At 36.9% G+C, this 26,558-nt stretch overlaps 2 protein-coding genes across 2 annotated transcripts; both read left to right on the plus strand.

Annotated features, from left to right (window-relative positions):
• The first annotated feature begins 2,133 nt into the window (after positions 1 to 2,133).
• On the plus strand, positions 2,134 to 4,984 carry LOC127091239 (beta-fructofuranosidase, insoluble isoenzyme CWINV1). Its single transcript, XM_051029819.1, has 7 exons — positions 2,134 to 2,377; positions 2,494 to 2,502; positions 2,741 to 3,606; positions 3,735 to 3,893; positions 4,003 to 4,241; positions 4,478 to 4,568; positions 4,662 to 4,984. Exons 1-7 carry the CDS (start codon positions 2,275 to 2,277, stop codon positions 4,854 to 4,856), a joined length of 1,662 nt encoding a protein of 553 aa, XP_050885776.1. The 5' UTR covers positions 2,134 to 2,274; the 3' UTR covers positions 4,857 to 4,984.
• Positions 4,985 to 23,538: 18,554 nt separating this feature from the next.
• Positions 23,539 to 24,965, plus strand: LOC127091240 (uncharacterized). Its single transcript, XM_051029820.1, has one exon. The coding sequence runs from the start codon at positions 23,604 to 23,606 to the stop codon at positions 24,768 to 24,770; it is 1,167 nt and encodes a 388-aa protein (XP_050885777.1). The 5' UTR covers positions 23,539 to 23,603; the 3' UTR covers positions 24,771 to 24,965.
• Positions 24,966 to 26,558: the final 1,593 nt, after the last annotated feature.

Consider the following 26,558-nt stretch of genomic DNA (forward strand, 5'->3'; position numbering starts at 1 on the left):
TGAACATAAGAAGTGGATGTATAACCAAATATGTTTCCAAATTTGCGATTTCATAAACATGTATAATATGGCTTCTTTCATGTTGTTTGTAGGATAATATGACTTAAGACGTGAACTTAAGATGAGTATGATATCTTTAGAAGTTAACTTAATATGAGCGAATGTATAACCTAATAAATGTATTATGTTGTTTATATTTCAATAGCTTTTTTCATGTCGTTTGTAGGATAAAATGACATGTATAACTTAAGATGAGTGAACTTTCTGTTAGTTTATGGATTATAGAAGTGTATGGATTATAGAAGTGAGCTTTCTACATCTGTTATAATTACAATGTCATGCTAATATATTTTGACTTGTAGGGAAGATGAATGAAAAAAATATAAATGGTTTGTGTTGCTATGAAGAAAAAATACAAGGAGAGGATGAAGCGAAAGTGAAAGCTGCAAACTTGTGTGAAGGATGCAAAATAATATTCATTCAAATTTAGAACAAATTTGCAGCTTTCACTTCAAGTTCATCCTCCTTTGATTATGGATTCCATTCTGAGACAAGTAGATCGTTTCTTTGTCTTCATTCTCCACGAATCTTTCTTTTCAATTAAAGGTACGTTCGTGAAACATTTTATGAGTTGATATATTGTTGTTTTTTAAAATCTTTGCCTTGTTGATTTTTTTATTGATAAATGTTGTTGTTTGTGTTATTGTTAATGTCCTAGAATATGAGTTTATTATGTCCTAGAACAAACTTGTTTTGTGCAGCTAGATGTGAATTTATTATATCGTACGTTGATTACTTGTTTCACTAATCCCTCATTGAGCATGCATTCATTTGAATTGATTTAGAAAATAACAATCTAAAAATTAAGTTATATTTGAAAACCGACTTATATCAATCAATATTTTTTGAATTGCATGAATCTTATAATTCATCTCTCGCTCTTTAACATATAGAATTTGATTCAATGCCCCAATTTCTTCAAAGCAACTTTTCTTCTATTCTAATTTATTTTGCAAAGCATCAAGTTTATTGAGAAATTCTGATTCATCGTCATCACTATCATCATAATCATCATCATAATCATCATCATCATCATCCTTTAAGATAAGATGATGATAGTGATGACGATGAATCCTAATTAGTCAACAAATTATTGTTTTTCAAAATAAACTAAAAGAGAATGAACCGTTGCTTTGAAGAATTTAGGACATTGAACTAAATTCTATATGTTAATGAGTAGAGATGATTTACAAGATGTATGTAATTCGAAAAACTAATAATTTGAATGGTTGTATATGTTCATTGAGAGGTAAGGAAAAACAAACAATTCACATATTTTATAATAAACTCATGTATACATACCACCATGGTTGAAAATTATAACTGTGGTGAAATGTTAATTTTATAGACGCTTTAATTAAATAATTGTTGCTGAGTTTCGAACTCATGATATATATATATCATGAGTTCGAAACTCAGCAACAATTATTTAATTAAAGCGTCTATAAAATTAACATTTTACCACAGTTACAATCATATATATATATATATATATATATATATATATATATATATATATATATATATATATATATATATATATATATATATATATATATATATGATTGTTTAAGATAACAGTTGTGATCGATAGCACGCTATCTAGTCTATCAATACAGTTTTAAATCTGTGCTGAAAAACAATATACTTACAACCACATCCTACCTAATCACGATTGATCAACCGTGATGGTATACTTTTATCGACCGTAGTGAAATGGTCTTTGCATAGTGATGCTAATATTTTTTGATTGTAGAATATTTTTCTAAGACAAGTTAACTTATATATTTTATTATTTTTTAGTATTAATTCAGACCAATGACAAAAATTTTGTGATAAAATATTATACAAATGTTTTTATTTTTTATTATTATAAAATTTATTTTTTAATTAAAATGGGAAACGATTTAGCTCTTATATTTTTAAAACTATAAATTAAACTGACCCATGTGTTTATAATAAAGATTATGGAAGTCAAGTCTTTGATAAATATATAGTTTGCAATGGGGTCTGTATTCTAATAATTTATGCACTTGCCTCTACAAATTCACTATAAATATTGAATATGTTGTCATGATCTATTCACCAATTGGAAGACTAATTAAGTGCATTAAAATATTGCATATATTAGTCCTTAATTGATCAAACCAAACCATATTTGCAATCTTGTTCTTGTTGATATATGTTCCTTTGACCTTGGCTCTATCAATCATCATGGAAAATATTACAAAGGATGCTGCATCCTCAAACAGCATCAATTCAGAACAGCCATACAGAACTTGGTATCACTTTCAGCCCCCCAAAAATTGGATGAATGGTAAAAGCACTCATTTTTTCATTTACTTTTTTGAACATGTGTAATATGTTATATATCTAACTCTTTTTTGTATCATTTGACATGTTTTGTTGACCAAAATTCACTTCATCATGCAGATCCTAATGGTATGCTTCATTATCTCAGCTATTTATTTTTATCTATATATACATATTGTTTGGCTTTAAACAATATCGGTTTCTGCGAGTTAAGATAGGATTTGCAAACTCTCTCTTATCCTGTTTAGTAGCTTAAAATCGATATCATTTGCTAATACATTATTATACACCTTAACTAAATCAATGAAACCACTTGCAAAAGTGATTATCTAATGATTGTTAACTTAGTATTATTTTTCTGTGACAGGACCTATGTACTATAAAGGAGTTTACCATTTCTTCTACCAATATAACCCTGATGGAGCAACCTTTGGTAAAAATATGGTATGGGCTCATTCTGTATCAAAAGATCTCATAAATTGGATTCATCTCAATGATGCTATTACACCAACTTGTGCTGGTGACATCAACAGTTGCTTCTCAGGATCAGCCACTATACTCCCAGGTGAAAAACCTGTTATGTTATACACAGGAATTGATGAAAAAAGACACCAAGTTCAAAACTTAGCTACGCCGAAAAATCTATCTGATCCTTACTTAAGGGAATGGGAAAAACACCCTCAAAATCCTTTGATGACGGCACCTAATGAAGTCGAAGAGCGTGAATTCAGAGACCCTTCAACTGCATGGAAAGGAAAAGATGGAAAATGGAGGGTCATAATTGGTGCTCAAAATGGCGATGAAGGAAAAGTTATTCTTTACAAAAGTGATGATTTTGATACTTGGATAGTTGATCCTAATCCTTTTCTTGTAACAGAAGGTACTGGTGTTATTGAATGTCCAGATTTTTTTCCTGTGTATATCAATAGCACAAATGGGGTTGATACATCTATGGAAAATTCAAGTGTTAGACATGTCTTGAAGATAAGCTATCAACGAACGCATATCGATTACTACTTAATTGGGAAATATGTATCTGATTCTGATCAAGAAAAGTTCATTCCTGATGAAAAATATAGTGGAACTTGGAATGACTTGAGATTTGACTATGGTAAATTTTTTGCTTCAAAGTCATTTTTTGACTATGCTAAGAACAGAAGAATATTATGGGCATGGGTGAGAGAAACTGACTCTAGACAAGATGACATTGAAAAAGGATGGGCTGGTCTACAGGTATTCTATTTTAGTTTCATGATATTTAGAACTGATATTCGACTGCAACTGCAATTTAAAACTTTGCACTATCTTTTATATCACCATCTAGATAATAGTTATATGATTAGTGTTTCTCTACAATGTAGGCGATCCCTAGGAAGTTTTGGCTTGATAAAAGCGGGAAGCAATTAATGCAATGGCCGATTGAAGAGTTAGAAAAACTACGTGACAATCAAGTTAGTATCACGGGAGAGACACTCCTAACTAGATCAACTCTTGAAGTAAAAGGTATCACTGCATCTCAGGTACGTAGTTAACCTAATGTAACTATGTATGTCAGAGTCATGTCGAACACCAGACACACAATCGATCTGAAGTATTTATTGTGGCTACTTTTTAATTTTACTTTTCAAGGTTGATGTGGAAGTCTTGTTTGAGCTACCTGATCTAGAAAGTGCTGAGTTACTAGATCCAAGTGAAGTTGATCCACAAGTACTCTCTAGTGAACAATATGCATCAAGAAAAGGGGTGATAGGGCCATTTGGTTTGCAAGCTTTAGCATCAGAAGACCAGACGGAGAGGACTACGATATCGTTCAGAATATATAGAGTCGTCGATAGATATATATGCTTGATGTGCAGTGATATGAGCAGGTTTTTTTAACCTCTCCAAACTTATTACGCAGTAATTATATTTCATTTCATAATGACATTGATTGAACCACTCCTGTGAGGGATTTAGTTTTTTCACAGCCGCAATTTTGATCTCGATCATTGTATCAAATGATCGAGAACTTTAAATTGCATGTCTGCATTTTCTTTTAATGCAGAAAATTCGAGTATGCGTTTGAGACTATAGCTAATGAAATTAAGTTGTGTACACTTTACAGGTCTTCATTGAGACAAGGCCTCGATAAAACCATATATGCAACTATATTTGACATTGATCCCAGTATCAAAACAATTTCACTTAGAAGCTTGGTATGTTTATTTGTTATCATTTCTTCACAAGTGTTGTTCAATTTTTTATCAGGTGTTTCTAGTTTGATATATATGAGGTGTTAATGTATGCAGATTGATAGGTCCATTATTGAGAGTTTTGGAGATGGAGGGAGAGCTTGCATAACAAGTAGAGCTTATCCATTTTATGCTATAGACAGAGATGCTCATCTTTTTGTATTCAATGATGGAAGCCAAAGTGTGGTTATCTCACAACTTAATGCTTGGAGCATGAAGCAAGCAGAGTTTGGCACAGAAAGTATTATATAGCTACAATGAATTTGGAAAATAATACAACAGTTATTTAAGATCAATTGTATGTGTTGTATGCATAATATAATTTGTGATGTTTTTGTTTTAAAAAAATAATTTTATTGTGTCAGATATAGCATTAATAAGTCTAACTTCCATTAGAATTTTGGTGTTTTATTTCTTGCTAATTATTTAATGATTAGAATGGATAAGATCTCACGAGTTCGAACATGCACTACCTATATATGAATTTGTATGATTATCAACATAGCTAGTTTAATATTAGATACTTAAAGACTAAATATATAAATTAATTTAATTTTATGAATCAAATATCCTAACTATATAATCCGAATTATTTAGCTCCATTTGAATTTGTTTGAATGAGAATAACTCATGATGATAATGCAAGATCTTCTTGCTTGAGAATGTTATGATCATTATCAGTTATCATACATTGAGGAGTTCATGCTTGTGCTTATATACATTAGGATTTTCTCAAGTTACACTACCTACTAGATTAGTTACAATATTCAACTAACATAACTACCCTAACAACCTACAACTAACTTCACTAATTATACTCTAATACACCCCTCAAGCTCATGGTGATTTGAAGGAGGCAACTTGAGATTGTCATGAAAACTTGTGAAGAGATTAATTGATAGAGGTTTTATGAGGATGTCAGCTATTTGTGCATGAGTCGGTACGTGCTGAATGTGCATTCTTTGCACCACAACTCATTCACGAACAAAGTGAATATCCAACTCTATATATTTTGTGTGAGTATGTAAGATTGGGTTATGTGAATGTATTACTGTGCTGAGGTTATCACAAAGCAGTGTGGTCGGTATGTAACTGATCCTGAGTTTATTTAATAGAGATTTTATCCATAATACTTCAAATGTTGTATGCGTTAAGGCCTTGTACTCTGGCTCGGTGCTAGAGCGTGCAACACGATGTTCTTTCTTTGAGCTCTAAGAAATTAAATTTGGCCTAAAGTAGACACACGAGCCAGATGTAGAGCGCCTATCATCCAAATCACTAGACCAATCTGAATCACTATAAGCTCTTAGGGATAATTTCTACAGAGGTTTCACAGGAGCTAAGATGAGTCCATGAGTTACCGTACCACTTAAGTGTCAAAGCATGCATTTCACTACACTACAATCAAATTCCAACGAGTTATTCATATATCGGTATGATTTGGTGACACAAAACACAATGTATGTGTAAGGGCAAATTGCCATACAACATACGATCATAGGTTTCAATGATGACAAATGACCACCATGGATGAATCGGCATTGTCGATTCCACCTCTACAAAACAAATGCAACATATCACCTATCATATCCTTTTCTATGCTCATCTAAACTGCTATATTTCATACAACATATGTGGATAAAATGTGGTCATGACAAAATGCATGAAAACCACAAAAATATGAATTTTTGCAGATTTGCAGGGTTTGAGTCGACCGCAAGGGTCAGCGCATGAACCACGGGTCAGCGTATAACATAGTGCAGTTGGTCACGGGTCAGCACATGGAGGCTTGAGTCGACCACAGGTCGGCGCATAACATAGTGCAGTTGGTCACGGGTCAGCGCATGGAGACTTGAGTCGACCTAGGGTCGGCGCATGAAGCTTTCACTTTCCCACGGGTCAGCGCACGCCGACCTATGGTCGACGCATACTGATGCATTCTTCAGTCTGTCCAAAACTGCAGGCCATGCATCGACGCATAGACCTGCTATGGTCGACCGCTCGTGCGCAAATTCAGTTTTTGAGTACTTCCCACTCTGTTTGAAAAGCTGTTAAGTTTGGTTGGTAGGTTGGTTACTATATATAGAAGTTTAGTTACTTGTATCAACCAACATTTGTCAAATTGATTCAAGTGTTCAAAGAAACAAGAAAAAGTGAAATAGGTGTCCAAGATTCATCATCTTCATCTTCAACATCTCACAACACATCAACTACACACAACCATTTTTGAAGTGCTTTGTGATTGGTTAAAGGTGATAATGTTCGAAGCCGAGATTGGGGAATCCGGTTCGGGTTAAAGCTTGTGACAGGTTTTTTCTTGAATAAAACCGTTAGGGTTTTGTCCTCCAAGACTGGTTTGTGTTTGGGGGTTTTTGGACGAATTCTTCATCAATTTTCAGCTGAGCGAAGGTGATTGAGAAGAGGAAGTCTTCATCAATCTAGTAGCGGATTCAGTGATATTGAAGGGAAGATTTCGGGTTCGATTTGTTGTAGTTGAGATCAGCTGGGCCGAGGCTTTGAAGAACTGAGGGTTATTCAACAAAGGGGATGGAATCGGAGGTCTATCAACAACAATCGAAGGACTTGATTCACCTTGAATCAAGGAACAAGGAGTGAAAGCAACATTCAACGTCTTGAGAATTCTGTTGTATATTTGCTTTACAATCCTTGTATAAACGGTTATACTCAACAAGTGATATCTATTAAATCATCTCAATTCTAGTTTTAGAATTGAGGGCAGACGTACCCCGAAGCGAGGACGACGGGGGAACTGCCTCATCAAATCTTTGCCTTCTCTAATTTTCTACATATTTGTTTTTAGCTTAAAAATTAAGTGATTTTTGTGTAAGCACTTTTATCAAACCTTGATATTAATTGAGTAAGAAGTTAAAACTCTGTTTTTGAATCCAAAGTATAATAGGATATTGTGCTAGATTAATTAGAATCACTTACTCAACATAAATATCACTTGGAGTGTTTTTACACACCAAGTGTTTGATAATTTGCCTAAACCAAAATTATCTTAGTTGTGTATCTAGTTTGGTTTGCTCTTTGAATCATTGGAACTAGGAATCCTAGCTAGTGAAACAAATCTTTGATTGTGTGACGAGTGTAGTGATTCGTATTTTACATTATCACTAATCCATAGGCTTGACGCATATCCGGTTTTCCAATAACAGTTCGTTTTAGACTATATTTTCCTCGGCCGCTTCCGCACTTAAAACAAATTTTCAAAACCAATTTTTAAATTGGTAGCGCCGACTCAAATTTTAATCGGCGCATAACATAGTGCAGTTGGTCACGGGTCAGCGCATGGAGACTTGAGTCGACCTAGGGTCGGCGCATGAAGCTTTCACTTTCCCACGGGTCAGCGCACGCCGACCTATGGTCGACGCATACTGATGCATTCTTCAGTCTGTCCAAAACTGCAGGCCATGCATCGACGCATAGACCTGCTATGGTCGACCGCTCGTGCGCAAATTCAGTTTTTGAGTACTTCCCACTCTGTTTGAAAAGCTGTTAAGTTTGGTTGGTAGGTTGGTTACTATATATAGAAGTTTAGTTACTTGTATCAACCAACATTTGTCAAATTGATTCAAGTGTTCAAAGAAACAAGAAAAAGTGAAATAGGTGTCCAAGATTCATCATCTTCATCTTCAACATCTCACAACACATCAACTACACACAACCATTTTTGAAGTGCTTTGTGATTGGTTAAAGGTGATAATGTTCGAAGCCGAGATTGGGGAATCCGGTTCGGGTTGAAGCTTGTGACAGGTTTTTTCTTGAATAAAACCGTTAGGGTTTTGTCCTCCAAGACTGGTTTGTGTTTGGGGGTTTTTGGACGAATTCTTCATCAATTTTCAGCTGAGCGAAGGTGATTGAGAAGAGGAAGTCTTCATCAATCTAGTAGCGAATTCAGTGATATTGAAGGGAAGATTTCGGGTTCGATTTGTTGTAGTTGAGATCAGCTGGGCCGAGGGTTTGAAGAACTGAGGGTTATTCAACAAAGGGGCTGGAATCGGAGGTCTATCAACAACAATCGAAGGACTTGATTCACCTTGAATCAAGGAACAATGAGTGAAAGCAACATTCAACGTCTTGAGAATTCTGTTGTATATTTGCTTTGCAATCCTTGTATAAACGGTTATACTCAACAAGTGATATCTATTAAATCATCTCAATTCTAGTTTTAGAATTGAGGGCAGACGTACCCCGAAGCGAGGACGACGGGGGAACTGCCTCATCAAATCTTTGCCTTCTCTAATTTTCTGCATATTTGTTTTTAGCTTAAAAATTAAGTGATTTTTGTGTAAGCACTTTTATCAAACCTTGATATTAATTGAGTAAGAAGTTAAAACTCTGTTTTTGAATCCAAAGTACAATAGGATATTGTGCTAGATTAATTGGAATCACTTACTCAACATAAATATCACTTGGAGTGTTTTTACACACCAAGTGTTTGATAATTTGCCTAAACCAAAATTATCTTAGTTGTGTATCTAGTTTGGTTTGCTCTTTGAATCATTGGAACTAGGAATCCTAGCTAGTGAAACAAATCTTTGATTGTGTGACGAGTGTAGTGATTCGTATTTTACATTATCACTAATCCATAGGCTTGACGCATATCCGGTTTTCCAATAACAGTTCGTTTTAGACTATATTTTCCTCGGCCGCTTCCGCACTTAAAACAAATTTTCAAAACCAATTTTTAAATTGGTAGCGCCAACTCAAATTTTAATTGGGATCTATTCAACCCCCCCCCCCCCCCCCCCCTCTTCTAGATCAGTGCCATAGTCTAACAAGTGGTATCAGGAGCTCCGGTTCACTCCGTGCTTCAAAATATAACTTTGATAGAAAATGGCTAACGAACCTAAAGGGGCTTATAATAAAGCTCCCGTTTTCAATGGTGAAAATTATAGTTATTGGAAAGACTGTATGCGGGTGCACATAAATTCCATAGATAGAAAAATATGGAACGTTATTCTCAATGGTCCAATTGAAATAACCATGACCAATGAGAATAATGAATTAGTGCCTAAGCCCGAAGCACAATGGACCGATGATGATGAAAAGAAATACAATTATGATTGGAAAGCCAAAAATATCCTAATCTCCTCATTAGGTGTAGATGAATACTATCGTGTATCCCATTGTCCTACTGCTAAGGCCATGTGGGATTCACTACAAATCGCCCATGAGAGGACGAACGATGTTAAGTTGGCAAGAATCAACACACTAACACAAGAGTTTGATCTCTTTTTCATGGAGCAAGGGGAAACCATTGCTGACATGCAAAAGAGATTTACTCATCTTATCAATCGATTACATTCACTAGGTAGGCCGGTTTCCAATGATGTTGCTACTAATAAGATCTTGAGATGTCTTAACAGGGAATGGCAGCCGAAAGTGACCGCCATCAAAGAAGCGAATGATCTTACCATATTAGACTTAACAACATTGTTTGGCAAACTACAAGAGCACGAACAAGTACTCTTGAGCCTAGAACAACACGAAAAGAAAGAAAAGAAGGACAAAGCAAAGGTGAGTGAAAAGAAATCCATAGCTCTTAAGACTTCCTCCTCGAAGTCTCAAGCAAAAGAGCAAAGTGATTATTCCTCGAGCGACGAAGAAGAAGAGGACAAGAGCGAAGATATGGGGCTGTTCGTTAAACGTTACAATCGTTACGTGAGAAAGAACGACATCCAACATTCCGAGAAGAACTTGGTAAACTTCCGGAAACAATCAAGGTACTCTAAAAATGATGACTCAAAAGGTATAATGACTAGAGGGTCGTGCTACACTTGTGGGAAGCCCGATCATTACAAACCGGACTGTCCGATGAACAAAAAGACAAAGGAAAAGGAATCATCCAAATCACACAAGAGATCATCAAAGCCAAGGAGAGCATACATAGCTTGGGAAAGCGATAGCGACTCCTCCGATGATGAAAGTTCTAGTGATGAAGATGAAGCCGCAAACCTATGCCTATCTGCTCATCAAAAGAACAAAAAGAAACAAGTACGACATGCTAAATATGAAAAATCCTCTAGTATGTCTCATCATGAATTACAAGCTGCTTTTGATACTTTACACTGTGAAGCTAAAGAGGCCTTTAAAAGGCTTGCCTCAAATAACCAAATTTTTACCCATTTGGAACAAAAAATTCGAGAACCCGAAAGGAAACTTGAGGCACTCAAAGCTTCTATAGTAGAAAGCACAAAAACAGGTTGTGAGGACCTTAGAAGTAGGAAGATTAACTTTGGGTGTGATACTTGTTATATTTGGCAAGGTGAAGTAAGAAACCTAAAGGCCAAACTTGACAAGGCTCTTGAGCCCAAGATTACCTTTGCAATCGATAAATCAAACTTTCGAAAAAGTATGGTTAACCCATATCAAAAATATAAATATGTTATAAAGGATGAAGACGACAAAGGTAATCAAAATGTTAATGTCTCTTGTCTTTATTGTTGCAAGAAAGGCCACTCCATTGCTAAATGCAGATTTAGGAGATTCTTAGTTCCTAAAGGCATTTATCAATGGTTGCCTAAATGCAACCATTTCGTTACTCACCATTCAGGACCCAATAAGCCATTGGGTACCTTCTCGTGTTAATTGCATTTCCATAGGTACAATGCCTCGACCACCGAAAGAAGATGGGTTCTCGACAGTGGATGCTCAAGGCACATGTCAGGAGACATATCACTCTTCATTGACTTCGTGGCTAAGAAGAAAGGATATGTAACCTATGGTGACAACAACCGTGGAGCAATACTAGGTAAAGGTAGTGTAGGTAACCCTTCTTCCACTACTATTTTTGATGTATTGCTTGTCGAAGGTCTTAAACACAATCTACTTAGAATCAGTCAATTATGTGACAAAGGATACGATGTATCGTTTTCAAAAGATTGTTGCAAAATTGTACATAATGATGATAAGAAGAGTATGTTTAATGGCCTGCGAGTGAATAATGTCTATATGTTAGACTTGAACGAAGTATCGTTAACAAGTGACAAATGCCTTGTAACAATGAGTGAAGATTCATGGTTATGGCATAGGCGTTTAGCACATGTTAACTTTGACTTACTAAACAAAATAGTCTCAAAAGATCTAGTCTTAGGTCTCCCCAAAATAAAGTTCACCAAGGATCACCTTTGTGATGCTTGTCAAAAAGGGAAGCAAACGAGGATCTCATTTAAATCCAAAAATATCGTTTCAACAACGAGACCTCTTGAACTTCTTTATATGGACTTATTTGGGCCATCTAGGATTAAAAGTCTAGGAGGAAATTATTACGGTTTCGTAATAGTGGACGACTTTTCTAGATTTTGTTGGACTATCTTTTTAGTAAGCAAGAGTGATACGTTCGCCGCCTTTGAAAGGTTTGCTAAGATTTCCCAAAATAAATTAAATACAAACATTGTTTCAATTAGAAGCGACCATGGGGGTGAGTTCGAAAACCATTTATTTTAAGAATATTGCGGTAACCATGGTATCGATCATAACTTCTCCGCTCCACGTACTCCTCAACAAAATGGGGTTGTGGAGCGTAAAAATCGAATTTTGGAAGAATTGGGAAGAACAATGATTAACGAAAGTGGTTTACCGAAATATTTTTGGGCCGACGCCATTAGTACGGCGTGTTATGTTTTGAATAGGGTGCTCATTCGCCCCATTCTAAATAAAACACCGTATGAGCTTTTAAAAGGGCGAAAGCCAAATGTTTCTCACTTACATGTTTTCGGTTGCAAATGTTTTGTGTTAAATAATGGAAAGGAAAACTTGGGCAAATTCGATTCCAAGGCCGACGAAGGTATCTTCCTCGGATACTCTCAATCGAGTAAAGCATATAGAATATATAATAAACGATTACTTGCTGTGGAAGAGTCTGTACATGTCACTTTTGATGAATCCTATCCGAGAAACGTAGGAAAGGGTAGTGTTGTTCATGGTGCAGGTACATCTACGGAAGACATACTCAAAGGTGGCGAGCCGGGGATTGATCAACCCGACAAAGTCAAAGTTGAGGAGGATAAAGATGTACACCATGAGGAAACCAAGGTAGCTCATCCGCCTTCAAACGATTATCTCCCTCAAGCTTGGAAGTCTCCCAAAGACCATCCAATCAACAACATTCTCGGAGATATCTCAAAGGGTGTTACAACTCGATCGAAGCTAAGTAATTTCTGTTATCACTTCGCTTTCGTTTCGCAAATGGAACCTAAAAACCCTAAAGAAGCCCTACTCGATGAACACTGGTTTTTGTCAATGCAGGAGGAACTAAATCAGTTCACTAGAAATGAGGTTTGGGACCTTGTCCCTCCTCCGCGAGATCATCGAGTAATCGGCACCCGATGGGTGTTTAGGAACAAGCTGGACGAAAACGGGGTAATAACCCGTAGCAAGGCGCGTTTAGTCGCGCAAGGGTATAACCAAGAGGAAGGCATCGACTATGAGGAAACTTATGCGCCGGTTGCCCGACTCGAGGCTATACGCCTTTTCCTTGCCTTCGCTTGTGCGAAAGACTTTAAACTATTCCAAATGGATGTTAAGAGTGTGTTCCTTAACAGTCACATAAATGAAGAGGTCTACGTCGCACAACCTCCGGGTTTTGAATCTCATGAGTATCCTGATCATGTTTATAAACTAAAAAGGGCTTTATATGGTCTCAAACAAGCTCCTAGAGCTTGGTATGAGCGACTAAGTAAATTTTTACTCGATCAAGGTTACTCAAGAGGAAAGGTTGACACAACTCTCTTCATTAAACGTCAAGGAAAGCACTTGATATTAGTACAAATTTATGTAGACGATATTATATTTGGGTCTACTAACATGAATCTCGTGAGAGAGTTTTCGGATCTTATGCAGGGTGAATTCGAGATGAGTATGATGGGGGAGCTCACGTACTTTCTCGGTCTGCAAATTAAACAACTCAAAGAAGGAACATTCGTGAGTCAAACAAAGTACTGTTTGGACCTTATCAAGAGATTTGACATGGCAAAAGCCAAGGCCATTGACACCCCCATGCCAACATGTACAAACTTGAATAAAGATGAAAACGGTAAGAACGTAGAGGTAAAACGGTATAGAGGTATGATTGGATCACTTCTCTATCTTACTGCTTCTCGTCCCGACATTATGTTTAGCGTGTGTATGTGCGCAAGATATCAATCATATCCCAAGGAATCCCATCTAAAAGCTGTCAAACGAATACTTCGATACCTATCCGGTACTCCGAAGTATGGACTATGGTATTCTAAAGGTAATGATTGCTCATTGGTAGGTTTCTCCGATTCCGATTTTGCCGGTTGCAAATCGGATAGGAAAAGCACTAGTGGCACTTGTCACTTATTTTCAAATTCCTTGGTCAGTTGGCATAGCAAGAAACAAGTTTCAGTTGCCTTGTCAACCGCCGAAGCGGAATACGTTGCCGCCGGTAGTTGTTGTGCTCAAATCCTATGGATTAAGCAACAACTATTGAATTTTAACCTCAAACTCGAACATATTCCCATTTTCGGTGACAATACAAGTGCCATTAATCTTACCAAAAATCCTGTGTTGCATTCTCGCACCAAACATATCGAAATTCGACACCACTTTCTTCGGGATCATGTAGAGAAAGGTGATGTTGTATTTGAACATGTTAATACTGAAAATCAACTAGCGGACATTTTCACAAAGCCGCTAGCTACTGAGCCTTTCTTTCATATTCGCCGAGAACTTGGTATTCTCGACATTTCTGAACGGGCGTTATAAATTGATTGCTTTATCTTATTTCATTTAACACTATAACCTTGTACTTCTAACAAGTTAATGTTGTTGCAAGCACAATTATATAGTTCATCAAGTTATTCCGACATCGAGGTGATATTGTTCATTTACCCTTCTCTCTCTCCCAAACTTCATGGCTAAATAGTGGTATTACATGATAATATTGTACATATATATGTATCTTTTCTTATGCCATATCTGTCTGGATGTTTAAATGTTGTGTGGCATTCTATTTATGCATCAAACATGTGAGCATATGTGCATAATAGTGAAAATTGCAAATTTTGCCTGTATGAGTCGACCATAACAGGGCAATGGTCGACGCACACTTCAAAATTTTCTTTTTTTTAAAATTCAAACAGTATGCGTCGACGCATACATAGGGTATGGTCGACGCATCGCACGAAAACTCAGTTTTTCTCTGCATAAATCTTTCAAACTTCCCATGCATTTACATTCAAATTCTCATTAAGTGTGCATTTACATTTCAAACTTCCCACTACATTGTGAGTTGCATCTACCTAGTGCCTATTGTCTCTTGGCCTCTCCTCTTCCCAAAACCCTAAATCCTCATCTATAAAAAGGGAAAACCTCCTTCTTGCAAATCATTCTCAAAAACCTTCACCAAGCTTCACTCTCTACCCTCACACAAAGCTTCAAAATCATTATCAATGGCTTCCTCATCCCGCAGACCTATCGGTAAGAGATCACGGGAATTATCCTCTGCCTCTTTACCCATTACCGTTGTATCATTAGTTCCACCGGCTCTTGTCGACTCCTTCAACAAAGATATTGGTAAAAGAGGAGTTGTGAGGCAACATGCCTTATACAAACTCACCGCAGAACGCATGCATCTCGTAGAAATCATGTCTCTGCTACAGTATCACGGCATTGTCAAATTCCTGGAATGCAATGCCAAATATAGCGAAGACCTGGTCCGCGTGTTCTACGCCTGCCTTCATGACAAATTTCGTGGGCAAAAGTTTCACTCCAGGATCGGCACAAGGAAGGTATCGTTTAAGTCAAATGTTTGGAACAAATATTTTGATATGACATTGGGTGCTGATGAAAATCCTCTTGCTGAGGTAACTGACTCTCACCAAATAGAAGGTTATGAGTTTAAAAGCGCTTTGAACGCTATGCTGAAACGACCATACCTAGACAACATTGTGAACAGTGACGCGTTCCCACGAACTGTCACTGCCGGTAAGCTGAAGACAGGTGAGCGCATTCTCCAGTGGATTGTGTCACGCATCCTGCGGCCTAAGAAGGGTGGTCTTTCTCGAGTTGAACAAGCTGAGGTTCATCTCATATACATTCTGAAGAATCAACGCAAAATTAACTGGCCCTACTACATTGCTAGTAGAATGTTCGGTTTACGAGACTCCGGACGAGGAACGGCTCTTGCCTACGGATCTTTTATTCAAGAGGTTCTTACTGCAGCCGACGTGGATTATCCGTCCTTTCCGTATACTTCCATTTCCTCAGACAAAGAATTCAGCCCAAAAACTTTGTCTATGATGGGATATTTTTGGTGTGATGAGCGGAGAATATACAAATTTGTTCGCAGAGGGTATGTTCCTACGACTGTTGAAGAAGATGATGAAAGTGATGAAAGTGAAGAAGAAGACCAAGAGGAAAATGAAGAAGAGGGAGCAGGACAAGCATTTGAGCAACATGGTGGAGATGATAGTCCTTCACAAGTTGTCACTCACGACTACACAAACTCAACTTGGGTTCAGAACACCTATTCAACTGAAGAAGATGCCCCCAACCAGGGTGGCTGGGGTGAATGGCAACATACGGGCTGGTCAACACAACGCCAATTCTATCAGTCGTATCAATATGGTGATGAAGAATCTCCTCCGTCTCCTCCGCAGCACGCAAACTCTTCTGAACTCTTGGATATGATGCGAAATATGCAGCTGGCTCAACAATCCTTCATGCAAACTCAGGATGAGCGCTATGCTCATATTAGCAGCCAACTTCAAGCACAAAATAAGAGGCTCGATAACCTCTCTACAAGCATGAATGAACAGTATGCAGCATTTACCGAAACATTTGAACGCCAAGAGCGGTCGGTCGACGTGGGTCTCAAGTATCTAGGTGGTGTCTGACCAAATATCGTCTCTGGCAGACCCCTACAGAAACCCAAATATCTGTTACCATCGAGGAAGAGACCATTAGGACATAAAACTGCATATGCATTTGTAATTTTTTTTGTTGTTTGACTAAATTAATTTTCTGTTATGCTCGTTTGTGCAAATCCAATTTAATGTTATCTTCCTTTTAATTTGTTCAGTAATAATATTTGGTGTGATATTGTTATATGATTCCCTATCTCCTGTTGAACATTATGTTACGTTGAATAATCGTTCCTTTTCTCTTTTTGATGTTGTCAAAGGGGGAGAAGAGCATGTACCAAAGCCAAGCCAAAATATTCACAACAATTAACAGTTGGTTTTGCAGATAACCTTAGATTACAAAAGAAAGGGGGAGTGTGCATAATGTGTGTAAATATTGCATGTTGTTTTTCTCTTTGGTTTTACACAGGTTGTCATCATAAAAAAGGGGGAGTATGTAAGGGCAAATTGTCATACAACATACGATCATAGGTTTCGATGATGACAAATGACCACCATGGATGAATCAGCATTGTCGATTCCACCTCTACAAAACAAATGCAACATAACACCTATCATATCGTTTTCTATGCTCATCTAAACTGCTATATTTCATACAACATATGTGGATAAAATGTGGTCATGACAAAATGCATGAAAACCACAAAAATATGAATTTTTGCAGATTTGCAGGGTTTGAGTCGACCGCAAGGGTCAGCGCATGAACCACGGGTCAGCGCATAACATAGTGCAGTTGGTCACGGGTCAGCGCATGGAGGCTTGAGTCGACCACAGGTCGGCGCATAACATAGTGCAGTTGGTCACGGGTCAGCGCATGGAGACTTGAGTCGACCACAGGGTCGGCGCATGAAGCTTTCACTTTCCCACGGGTCAGCGCACGCCGACCTATGGTCGACGCATACTGATGCATTCTTCAGTCTGTCCAAAACTGCAGGCCATGCATCGACGCATAGACCTGCTATGGTCGACCGCTCGTGCGCAAATTCAGTTTTTGAGTACTTCCCACTCTGTTTGAAAAGCTGTTAAGTTTGGTCGGTAGGTTGGTTACTATATATAGAAGTTTAGTTACTTGTATCAACCAACATTTGTCAAATTGATTCAAGTGTTCAAAGAAACAAGAAAAAGTGAAATAGGTGTCCAAGATTCATCATCTTCATCTTCAACATCTCACAACACATCAACTACACACAACCATTTTTGAAGTGCTTTGTGATTGGTTAAAGGTGATAACGTTCGAATCCGAGATTGGGGAATCCGGTTCGGGTTGAAGCTTGTGACAGGTTTTTTCTTGAATAAAACCGTTAGGGTTTTGTCCTCCAAGACTGGTTTGTGTTTGGGGGTTTTTGGACGAATTCTTCATCAATTTTCAGCTGAGCGAAGGTGATTGAGAAGAGGAAGTCTTCATCAATCTAGTAGCGGATTCAGTGATATTGAAGGGAAGATTTCGGGTTCGATTTGTTGTAGTTGAGATCAGCCGGGCCGAGGGTTTGAAGAACTGAGGGTTATTCAACAAAGGGGATGGAATCGGAGGTCTATCAACAACAATCGAAGGACTTGATTCACCTTGAATCAAGGAACAAGGAGTGAAAGCAACATTCAACGTCTTGAGAATTCTGTTGTATATTTGCTTTGCAATCCTTGTATAAACGGTTATACTCAATAGGTGATATATATTAAATCATCTCAATTCTAGTTTTAGAATTGAGGGCAGACGTACCCTGAAGCGAGGACGACGGGGGAACTGCCTCATCAAATCTTTGCCTTCTCTAATTTTCTGCATATTTAGTTTTAGCTTAAAAATTAAGTGATTTTTGTATAAGCACTTTTATCAAACCTTGATATTAATTGAGTAAGAAGTTAAAACTCTGTTTTTGAATCCAAAGTACAATAGGATATTGTGCTAGATTAATTGGAATCACTTACTCAACATAAATATCACTTGGAGTGTTTTTACACACCAAGTGTTTGGTAATTTGCCTAAACCAAAATTATCTTAGTTGTGTATCTAGTTTGGTTTGCTCTTTGAATCATTGGAACTAGGAATCCTAGCTAGTGAAACAAATCTTTGATTGTGTGACGAGTGTAGTGATTCGTATTTTACATTATCACTAATCCATAGGCTTGACGCATATCCGGTTTTCCAATAACAGTTCGTTTTAGACTATATTTTCCTCGGCCGCTTCCGCACTTAAAACAAATTTTCAAAACCAATTTTTAAATTGGTAGCGCCGACTCAAATTTTAATTGGGACCTATTCAACCCCCCCCCCCCCCCCCCCCCCCCCTTCTAGATCAGTGCCATAGTCTAACAGTATGGTCGTGTGAGAGTAAAATATTATAATGTTTCTACTGTGAACCTATAGAGAAAAGGATATGAGATTTTATCTTTACCATGCTTTCTTAGTTTGCACGAGCTCAACGTAAGAGTGCTCACTCCATTTGCTTCAACCATATTAACTTTAGAGAAGAGGTCCTTGATGTATTTGGATTGAGTGAGCACCATAGAGTCATTTTCTTGATAATGAACTCCATTGCATAAGAAGTACTGGGGAATGCCAAGCTTCTCGAGTGCAAATTTGTCATGCAACGTGGAAATCAGATTATAAAGCAATATAGACGAGGATCTCATGATGAGTATGTCATCAACATACACTAGAGTATACAAAGTCACATTATTATGATTATAGATGAAAAACGAGCGGTCACACTTTCTTGAAGTGAAACCAAAGCGAATCAAAGCCTGATGAATCCACTCATACCAGGCTCGTGGAACCTGTTTCATCCATATATGGCTTTCTGCAGTTTGCACGCGATGTTAGTAATAGAGTTGGAAAAACTTGGTAGTTGTTGCATATAAACCTCTTTTTGTAGATTATCGTTTAAGAATGCATTATTGATATCAGTTTGTTGAACTTTCCACTTGTGTGTATGTGTGTGTGTGCGCGCGCGTGTGCTATAGTCAAAATGATGCGAATTGTTGGCTTCATCGCAAGATAAAATGTCTCATGAAAGCCAAAACCATGTTGTTGATGAAATTCCTTTACCACGAGCCTTGTCTTATACATGTCGATGCTGCCATATTAAACACCCACTTGCATCCTATGGTTTGCTTGTGTGGTGGTAAAGATATGAGGATCCAAGTACCAATTTTTATTAGGGAATCATACTCGGCTTTCATGGCCTTAACAATTCAGGTTGAATAGTTGTGGGTTCAGAGTACACTAGAAAAACCTTAGGTTTAGACCTCCTTCTCTTAGATCTTGTAAGCATATAGTGACTATTGACTACAAGAGGATCAAGAATTTTTTGAGTGTGAAATGATGGTGAGATTGACTCAATGGAGATGTCAAATTTGTTGGAGGATACAATGATGATGTAATGTATTATGGTGCGTTAGAGTTTAAGCTACCTACAGAATCAAATGAGATAAGTGGAGATGGTGACATATTAGGAGGTACAAGTGTGGATTAGTTAGATTGGAAAGTATTTGGGACAAAATTTGACACACTTACATCTCATTGGGTAATGATTGTGTACATTGGTGTAGTTCACCAGGTAGTGTATGACTACTAATTATGTTGGATATATTAGTTGGTACCACTTGCTCTATGTAATGATAGGTTATAGGAACACTAGATTTTATGCCCAATTGATTAGAGTTTTTTGACAGTTGGTTAGGTAAGACTAAAATTGAGCTAGTGTTAAGTTGAGTGCAATCTTGTTGTGTAGATTTCAAGCTCCATGGAAATTCAATTTCACTGAATGTAACGTCTTTTTTTTTTTTCATCTCCAGTATCCGACCCACTGAACCGACTAATCCGGTTTAGGGGTTATTTTTGGCAGCAAGTGGTTCCACCTCCTCCCAATTGTAGTTGCGAGAGATCAAACCGATGTCCTCCCTACCAAGTCAAGTGTCAATCACCACTAGATCAACTAACGTTTGGTTTGAATGTAACATCTTTTGATATGAAGATTTTGCCTTATGGACTGAGACATTTCTGACCTTTGTGAGTTGGTGACACTCCTAAGTATGTGCATTATGTTCTTCTAAACTCTAGCTTGTGGTGATTTTATGGCCTGAGATGTGAGAAACACGCACTTTCAAAGACTTTAATTATAACATAATCAAAATTCTTATTATACAGTGTCAGACATAGTTAAATGTAGTTTGGTAGAGCACTAGTATGAAGTCTGTTGATCAAATACACTACAGTTGTGAAACTATCATCCTAGTTCTTGGTTGGCATTGAGGCAAGTGCAAACAAGGTGAGTCTTATCTCTATAATTTATCTATGCTCAGTCTCCACAGTTCCATTATGATGAGAAGTGTGAGGACAAGTTTGCCTATGCAGTATTCCTTACTTATTAAGAAACCTTGTGAAGGGCCTGAATTCTCCTCCAAAGTCTGACTACACTGATTTGCTCTTGACAATGAATTGTATAGTCACATAGCTCTAAAATAGCTTGAATGCCGCAACCACATCACTCTTATGCTTGAGCATATATATCCATGTGTACCTGAAAAAGGCATATACAAATGCAATGTAGTAAGAGTATCCATTGCTAGATGGAGCAGTAGAGGGTCCCCATAAGTCATTATATACAAGTTCAAAAAAAGTAGTATATTTGGTAGTCGACAATGGTGCAAATAGCCTATGTAATTTTCCAAGACAACATGAATTACAAAAATTAGGTGACTCTTTATTATTAAATGAAATATAACACATTTGAAGGATCATATGTATGGCCTAGGATTTACATGACCTAGTCTAGTATGCCAAATAAACATTTTATTTGCAAGTAAGGAATTAGAATTGACACTTTTTGGTGTCTTATTCGATACAACTATATTATGAACAAATGGAAGCAAAGCCTCTAGATTGCGACTCAAGTTATTTCTTGAAGATTCCATGGGCAGATTGTTGAAGCAATATAGCCCAATCTCATGTAGGAACCTTTCAAGTAGCACCCGATTAGATGCTCAAGATTTAACAAAACAATTGTTAGAATGAAATTCGAAATAACCCCGATTATCCTTAGTTAACTTAGACATGTATATGAGATTCATGGTGATGTTAGGGACATGTAATAAATTAGGAAGTGTAAGTATAAAACTTGATACAAGATTGGAATGAAATTATGAATGTCCAATTATCTTAACTTCTAGACCATGTCCATTACCTATAATTACTTTATTTGGCCCTACATATGACTTGATGCACTACAAGTTAGAAGGATTAAAAGTGATATGGTGAGATGCACCTGAGTCTGTAAACTAGGCTTGAGACTTAAGTCCTGGAGAAATTTGCAGGTGATCTTGGTGTGTTAGGTATGATGTTACTGGTGCATACATGGCCTCTTAATTATTGACTTCATATTGTGTAGTGCTTGTGTTATTTACTGGTGTTGTTGTTTGATGTAGACTACATATTGGTTCTAATCCAGTTGCCTGAGTTGTCTGCACTTGACTAGTCCCTTGACTTACTTGATCTTGAGCCTGAGCCTACATTGCCTTAGCTGGTGGTCGAAACTTAAAAGTTGACTTGTTATGACTACTTTTTTGCACTTACTGCACCTAAAATGTAATCATGTCCTCCTTATTTTACGACCAGGTATCAATTTCACCTTGCTCAAGATTCCTTTTCTTTTTTGGTTTTCCCATCATCTTTCGGAAGAATGGTGGTTGTACATTAGAGTAGATTGTCTTGACCCATATATTAGATCCATTAACAGAGAAAAATTACAAGGTTGTAGACTACTTGATACTTAGACGTTTTGCATGTACTCTTATACCTTGTAGTTTCCATCCTTCATGGAAGCAACTGCATGAACACATGGAAAACCCGTGAGCTTCTATTTCCTGCCGTGACATATATGTTCTTGCAAGTTGGCTGAAAATCTGTCTCCAAAATTTCCAATGTGTCTTAACATGAAAAATATGTTTGGTTGGCACCCTACAACATGAAGTACATTATGTGTCAAACATCAAAAAACACATTATGTGTCTAACATAAAAAAGCATTATGTTATTTTCAATACCCTACTTCCGAACTTCCGTGATGAAAACAAAATCATCCATTCTATAACCTAAAACAAAACAATACTACTTACTACATAAGTATATTAACAACAAACCTAATCTAAAAAAAAATCTAAAATCTAACATTAAGATTAAAACCTGAAGATTCAACCTGAAGAGAAATCTTATACGACCAAAAAGGTGCAAAAACAACCCAACAAACCCTAAATTAGTAAGAGGAAAAAAATGAAACTTACCATGGTATCTTTCTCATTTCTTTTTAGAAAATTTGTTTTCCTCATTTCGTTCCGACAAACAATAAAATAAGCATGTTTGTCTTATTTGTTCTCAGTAACTTTTCTTCTTTGATCACCATTCCTAATAAACCTCCTCGTTTTTCTTCTTTCAGTGACTTAACTTTTCAAAAAAAAATCTTAAGATTTGAAAAGCCTAACACATATTTAACTAATATATGAATCAACAAAGAATTAAAATTATATTAACTAAATATTATTTTTCACTTAACATTTTTTCTTCTACATTAGCATCAAATTGGCTTAATGCAAGTAGATTCGAAGAATTGACCAAGATAGACATTTTAAATATTATGAAACTAAATTGAACTAGTATTGAAAAAAAATGATGAAGATTTCTCTTAAAAATAACTACTTCTATCTCACAATATGTGTCATCTTTTTTATTTTTATTTGTCTCAAATTATTTATTCTTTTAGAATATACCAACATGATATTTATTATTATTTTTATTGATTTATTCTTATTTATTATATTTTAAACAATGTAACTACTCTACTTTTTATTATTAATAAGATTATCTTAATAATTGACATTTATTTTATAATTGAAATCAATTCCATTAAACATTATTTAAAAAAATATTAAAATCTCACCTAGAACACCTATTGTAAGATGAAGAGAGTAATTTGAGTTGAGATTAACCATGCTTTTTAATCCAAAATTCATTTTTTAGGGGCTTAAACCATGACCATCCATAACATTATCTACTAAAATCACTTCCACAAGGAACCAATGTGAGGAACCAAACCATGAACTCTCTCTCCCTCCACAACGCTAATGCAACCACAACACACACACTCCACTTCCACTCTCACCACACCTTCATCCACTCCAAACCCACCCCTTCCTTCCTCTTCCTCAAATCAAAACCCCCAACCCATACACAATGCTGCATCAACAACAACAACAGCAACAACATTATCGACATCGACATGGTAAAAACCAAACAAGGAACCTACGTACCAAAACAGAACAAAGTCGTTGTTCTCTGGGACCTCGACAACAAACCCCCACGCGGTCCACCTTACGACGCCGCACTCTCTCTCAAAACCCTAGCCGAACGCTTCGGCGAACTCACTGACATCTCCGCTTACGCCAACCGTCACGCCTTCATTCATCTCCCTCAATGGGTCCGCGACGAACGCCGTCAACGCAAAAACCTCGACGTCCTCGAACGCAAAGGAATTGTCAATCCCTCCGAGCCCTACCTATGCTCCGTCTGCGGTCGGAAATGCAAAACCAACGTGGATCTCAAGAAACACTTCAAACAGCTTCACCAGCGAGAACGGCAGAAGAAGCTTAACCGTTTGAATTCGCTGAAGGGGAAGAAGAGACAGAAGTATAAGGAAAGGTTTGTTAGTGGGGACCAGAAGTATAATGATGCGGTTAGAGAGATTGTTACGCCGAGAGTTGGGTATGGTCTTGATTCCGAGTTGCGACGGGCTGGGGTTTTCGTGAAGACTGTGGAGGATAAGCCTCAGGCTGCTGATTGGGCTCTGAAGAAACAGATGATGCATTCTATGAGTAGAGGGATTGATTGGTTGCTTTTGGTTTCGGATGATTCGGATTTTAGCGAGATGTTGAGGAAGGCTAGAGAGGCGAATTTAGGGACTGTTGTTGTTGGGGATGTTGATAGAGCTTTGGGGAGACATGCTGATTTGTGGGTTCCTTGGAATGCTGTTGAGAATGGTGAGGTTGTGGATATGGATTTGGTGACAAAGAGTAGAGATAGGAGAAGAAGATCGGATAGAACGACGTCGACAGTGGATGATTTTGGTGATGTGTTGTTTTTCCAAGAGGATGAGGAAATGGAAATGGGAGAAGATTTTATGTTGGAGTATAGCCAAGACGAGGATTCGGATGAATACACAACTGATGATGAAGAAGATGATGATGATGGGTTTTATATTTATTGATTCTTTTGTAAATGAAGTCGTGTTTGACACATAATTGACGTTTGAGAATCAATTATGCGATGCTAAATTGAGCAATGTAACACTCACGATTCAAATTGAAGGCAGGTCTCTTGTTTGACACCTATGCGTTCGATTACATTTAATCACTTGTATATTTTCAAATTATTACCAATGATTACATGTAAGTTTCAGTGAGTGTTGTGTTGTGTTTGGTATCTATGTCTTTGTCCGTGCTTCATAGAAATTGAGAGATAGTGCTACACTGCAATGTTGTCTGTCATATATATGAACCATATTCTACTTTTGAGGATTGAAGTAAATTTTTTTAAATTATTTTATGATACTTGCAGTTTTCTTCATCCTATTAAAGCTTGTACTACTGCTTGAGATTTAGGCGTAAGTGGTACATTTCCGCTATGAATTATTTCATTGGTTTAGCCATTGTTGTTTCAAATTTTAAGTGGTTCTTCACAGGGATATGCAGCACCTACACAATGAATTTTAGTAGAGTTGGTCAATGAAACTATACTGAGTGAATTGCTTTTTTAGTTCTAGCTTGATTTTGGTTATATTTTAAATGATTGATTCAGGAATACTTAAAAAATGTAGATTGAATAGAAAAAATCATTATAATCAGAGCAGAATTGAAATGGAATATTCACATAAATATAACAAGTAATTTTCTCTTGATTTTTCTGAAGAATGACACGATGCTATAATATGAAATCTGAGAATTGACATAGGTGTAGCTTCCAGGATGGGAAGGGTTTCTAGATTACTGAAATACGGGTTAGTATTTTGCTAGTTATGAATACTGAATTTTAAGGAACCCACAAATCATAGTCGGTCCTAAGCCCGGATAATAATAGAGGGTTGTGTTAGGTAGTCGACAACCAATTTAAAATTTTGTCGAATATCTGTAATGTTGGGTGATTAAGAATCAACAATAAGTGTAGTAGAAATGAGGATGTTGCGATGGATACGTGGTAAGATTAGATGAGATAAGATTATATTAGAGAGTATCGGGGTAGCACTTATAATAGAGAAGATGGTGAAAAATAGACTTAAATAGTTTGGACATGTAGAGAGAAGACCTATAGATTCTGTTGTTAGGAGTGTAGACTAGATAGAGAAGAGTTAAACAACTAGAGGTAGAGGAAAAACTAGAAAAACTATTAAGAAAAATCTTGAGATTAACGAATTGGATTGAAAAATAATCTTGGATAGAACATTAAGGCGAAATTTAATCCATGTATCCGATTCCATTTATTGGGATAAGGTTTGGTTGTTCTTGTAGTTGATCTAAATTTTTTTTACTACGCCAATAACAGGAGAATATTTAGGGCATGGACGAACATATCTGATAACTAATAAGATGAAATCGAAAAAAGATGGACCGGTGCACATCTCAACAACTCTTTCTTTTAGTTATAATTATAATTTTATAGGTATCTTCCTATAACAACGCGATCTAGTGTTATGATATGGGAAAATTTTCCTGGTGAATACGCTCTTTTTTTGAAAATGTAGTCAATTTAAAGGCAAGTCTGGCTTCATAAAAATGGAAGCAATTGATCCCGTGGCCAATTGGAAAGGTAAAAGAACTTCGTGGCGAGCAAATCAGTATGACAGAAGAGATACTTAGTAGGTGGATCAGTTCTTGAAGTCACTGGTATCATCACTGCATCACAGGTATGTAAACTGGATATGAAGCCTTAGTCTATCCCTTATACCTTCCTGTTATAACATGATCTAGACTATAGTTATTGGATTTGATGAATGATTAGT

Source organism: Lathyrus oleraceus, chromosome 6, assembly GCF_024323335.1.
Source record: "Lathyrus oleraceus cultivar Zhongwan6 chromosome 6, CAAS_Psat_ZW6_1.0, whole genome shotgun sequence".
In the NCBI taxonomy this organism is placed as follows: domain Eukaryota; kingdom Viridiplantae; phylum Streptophyta; class Magnoliopsida; order Fabales; family Fabaceae; genus Lathyrus; species Lathyrus oleraceus.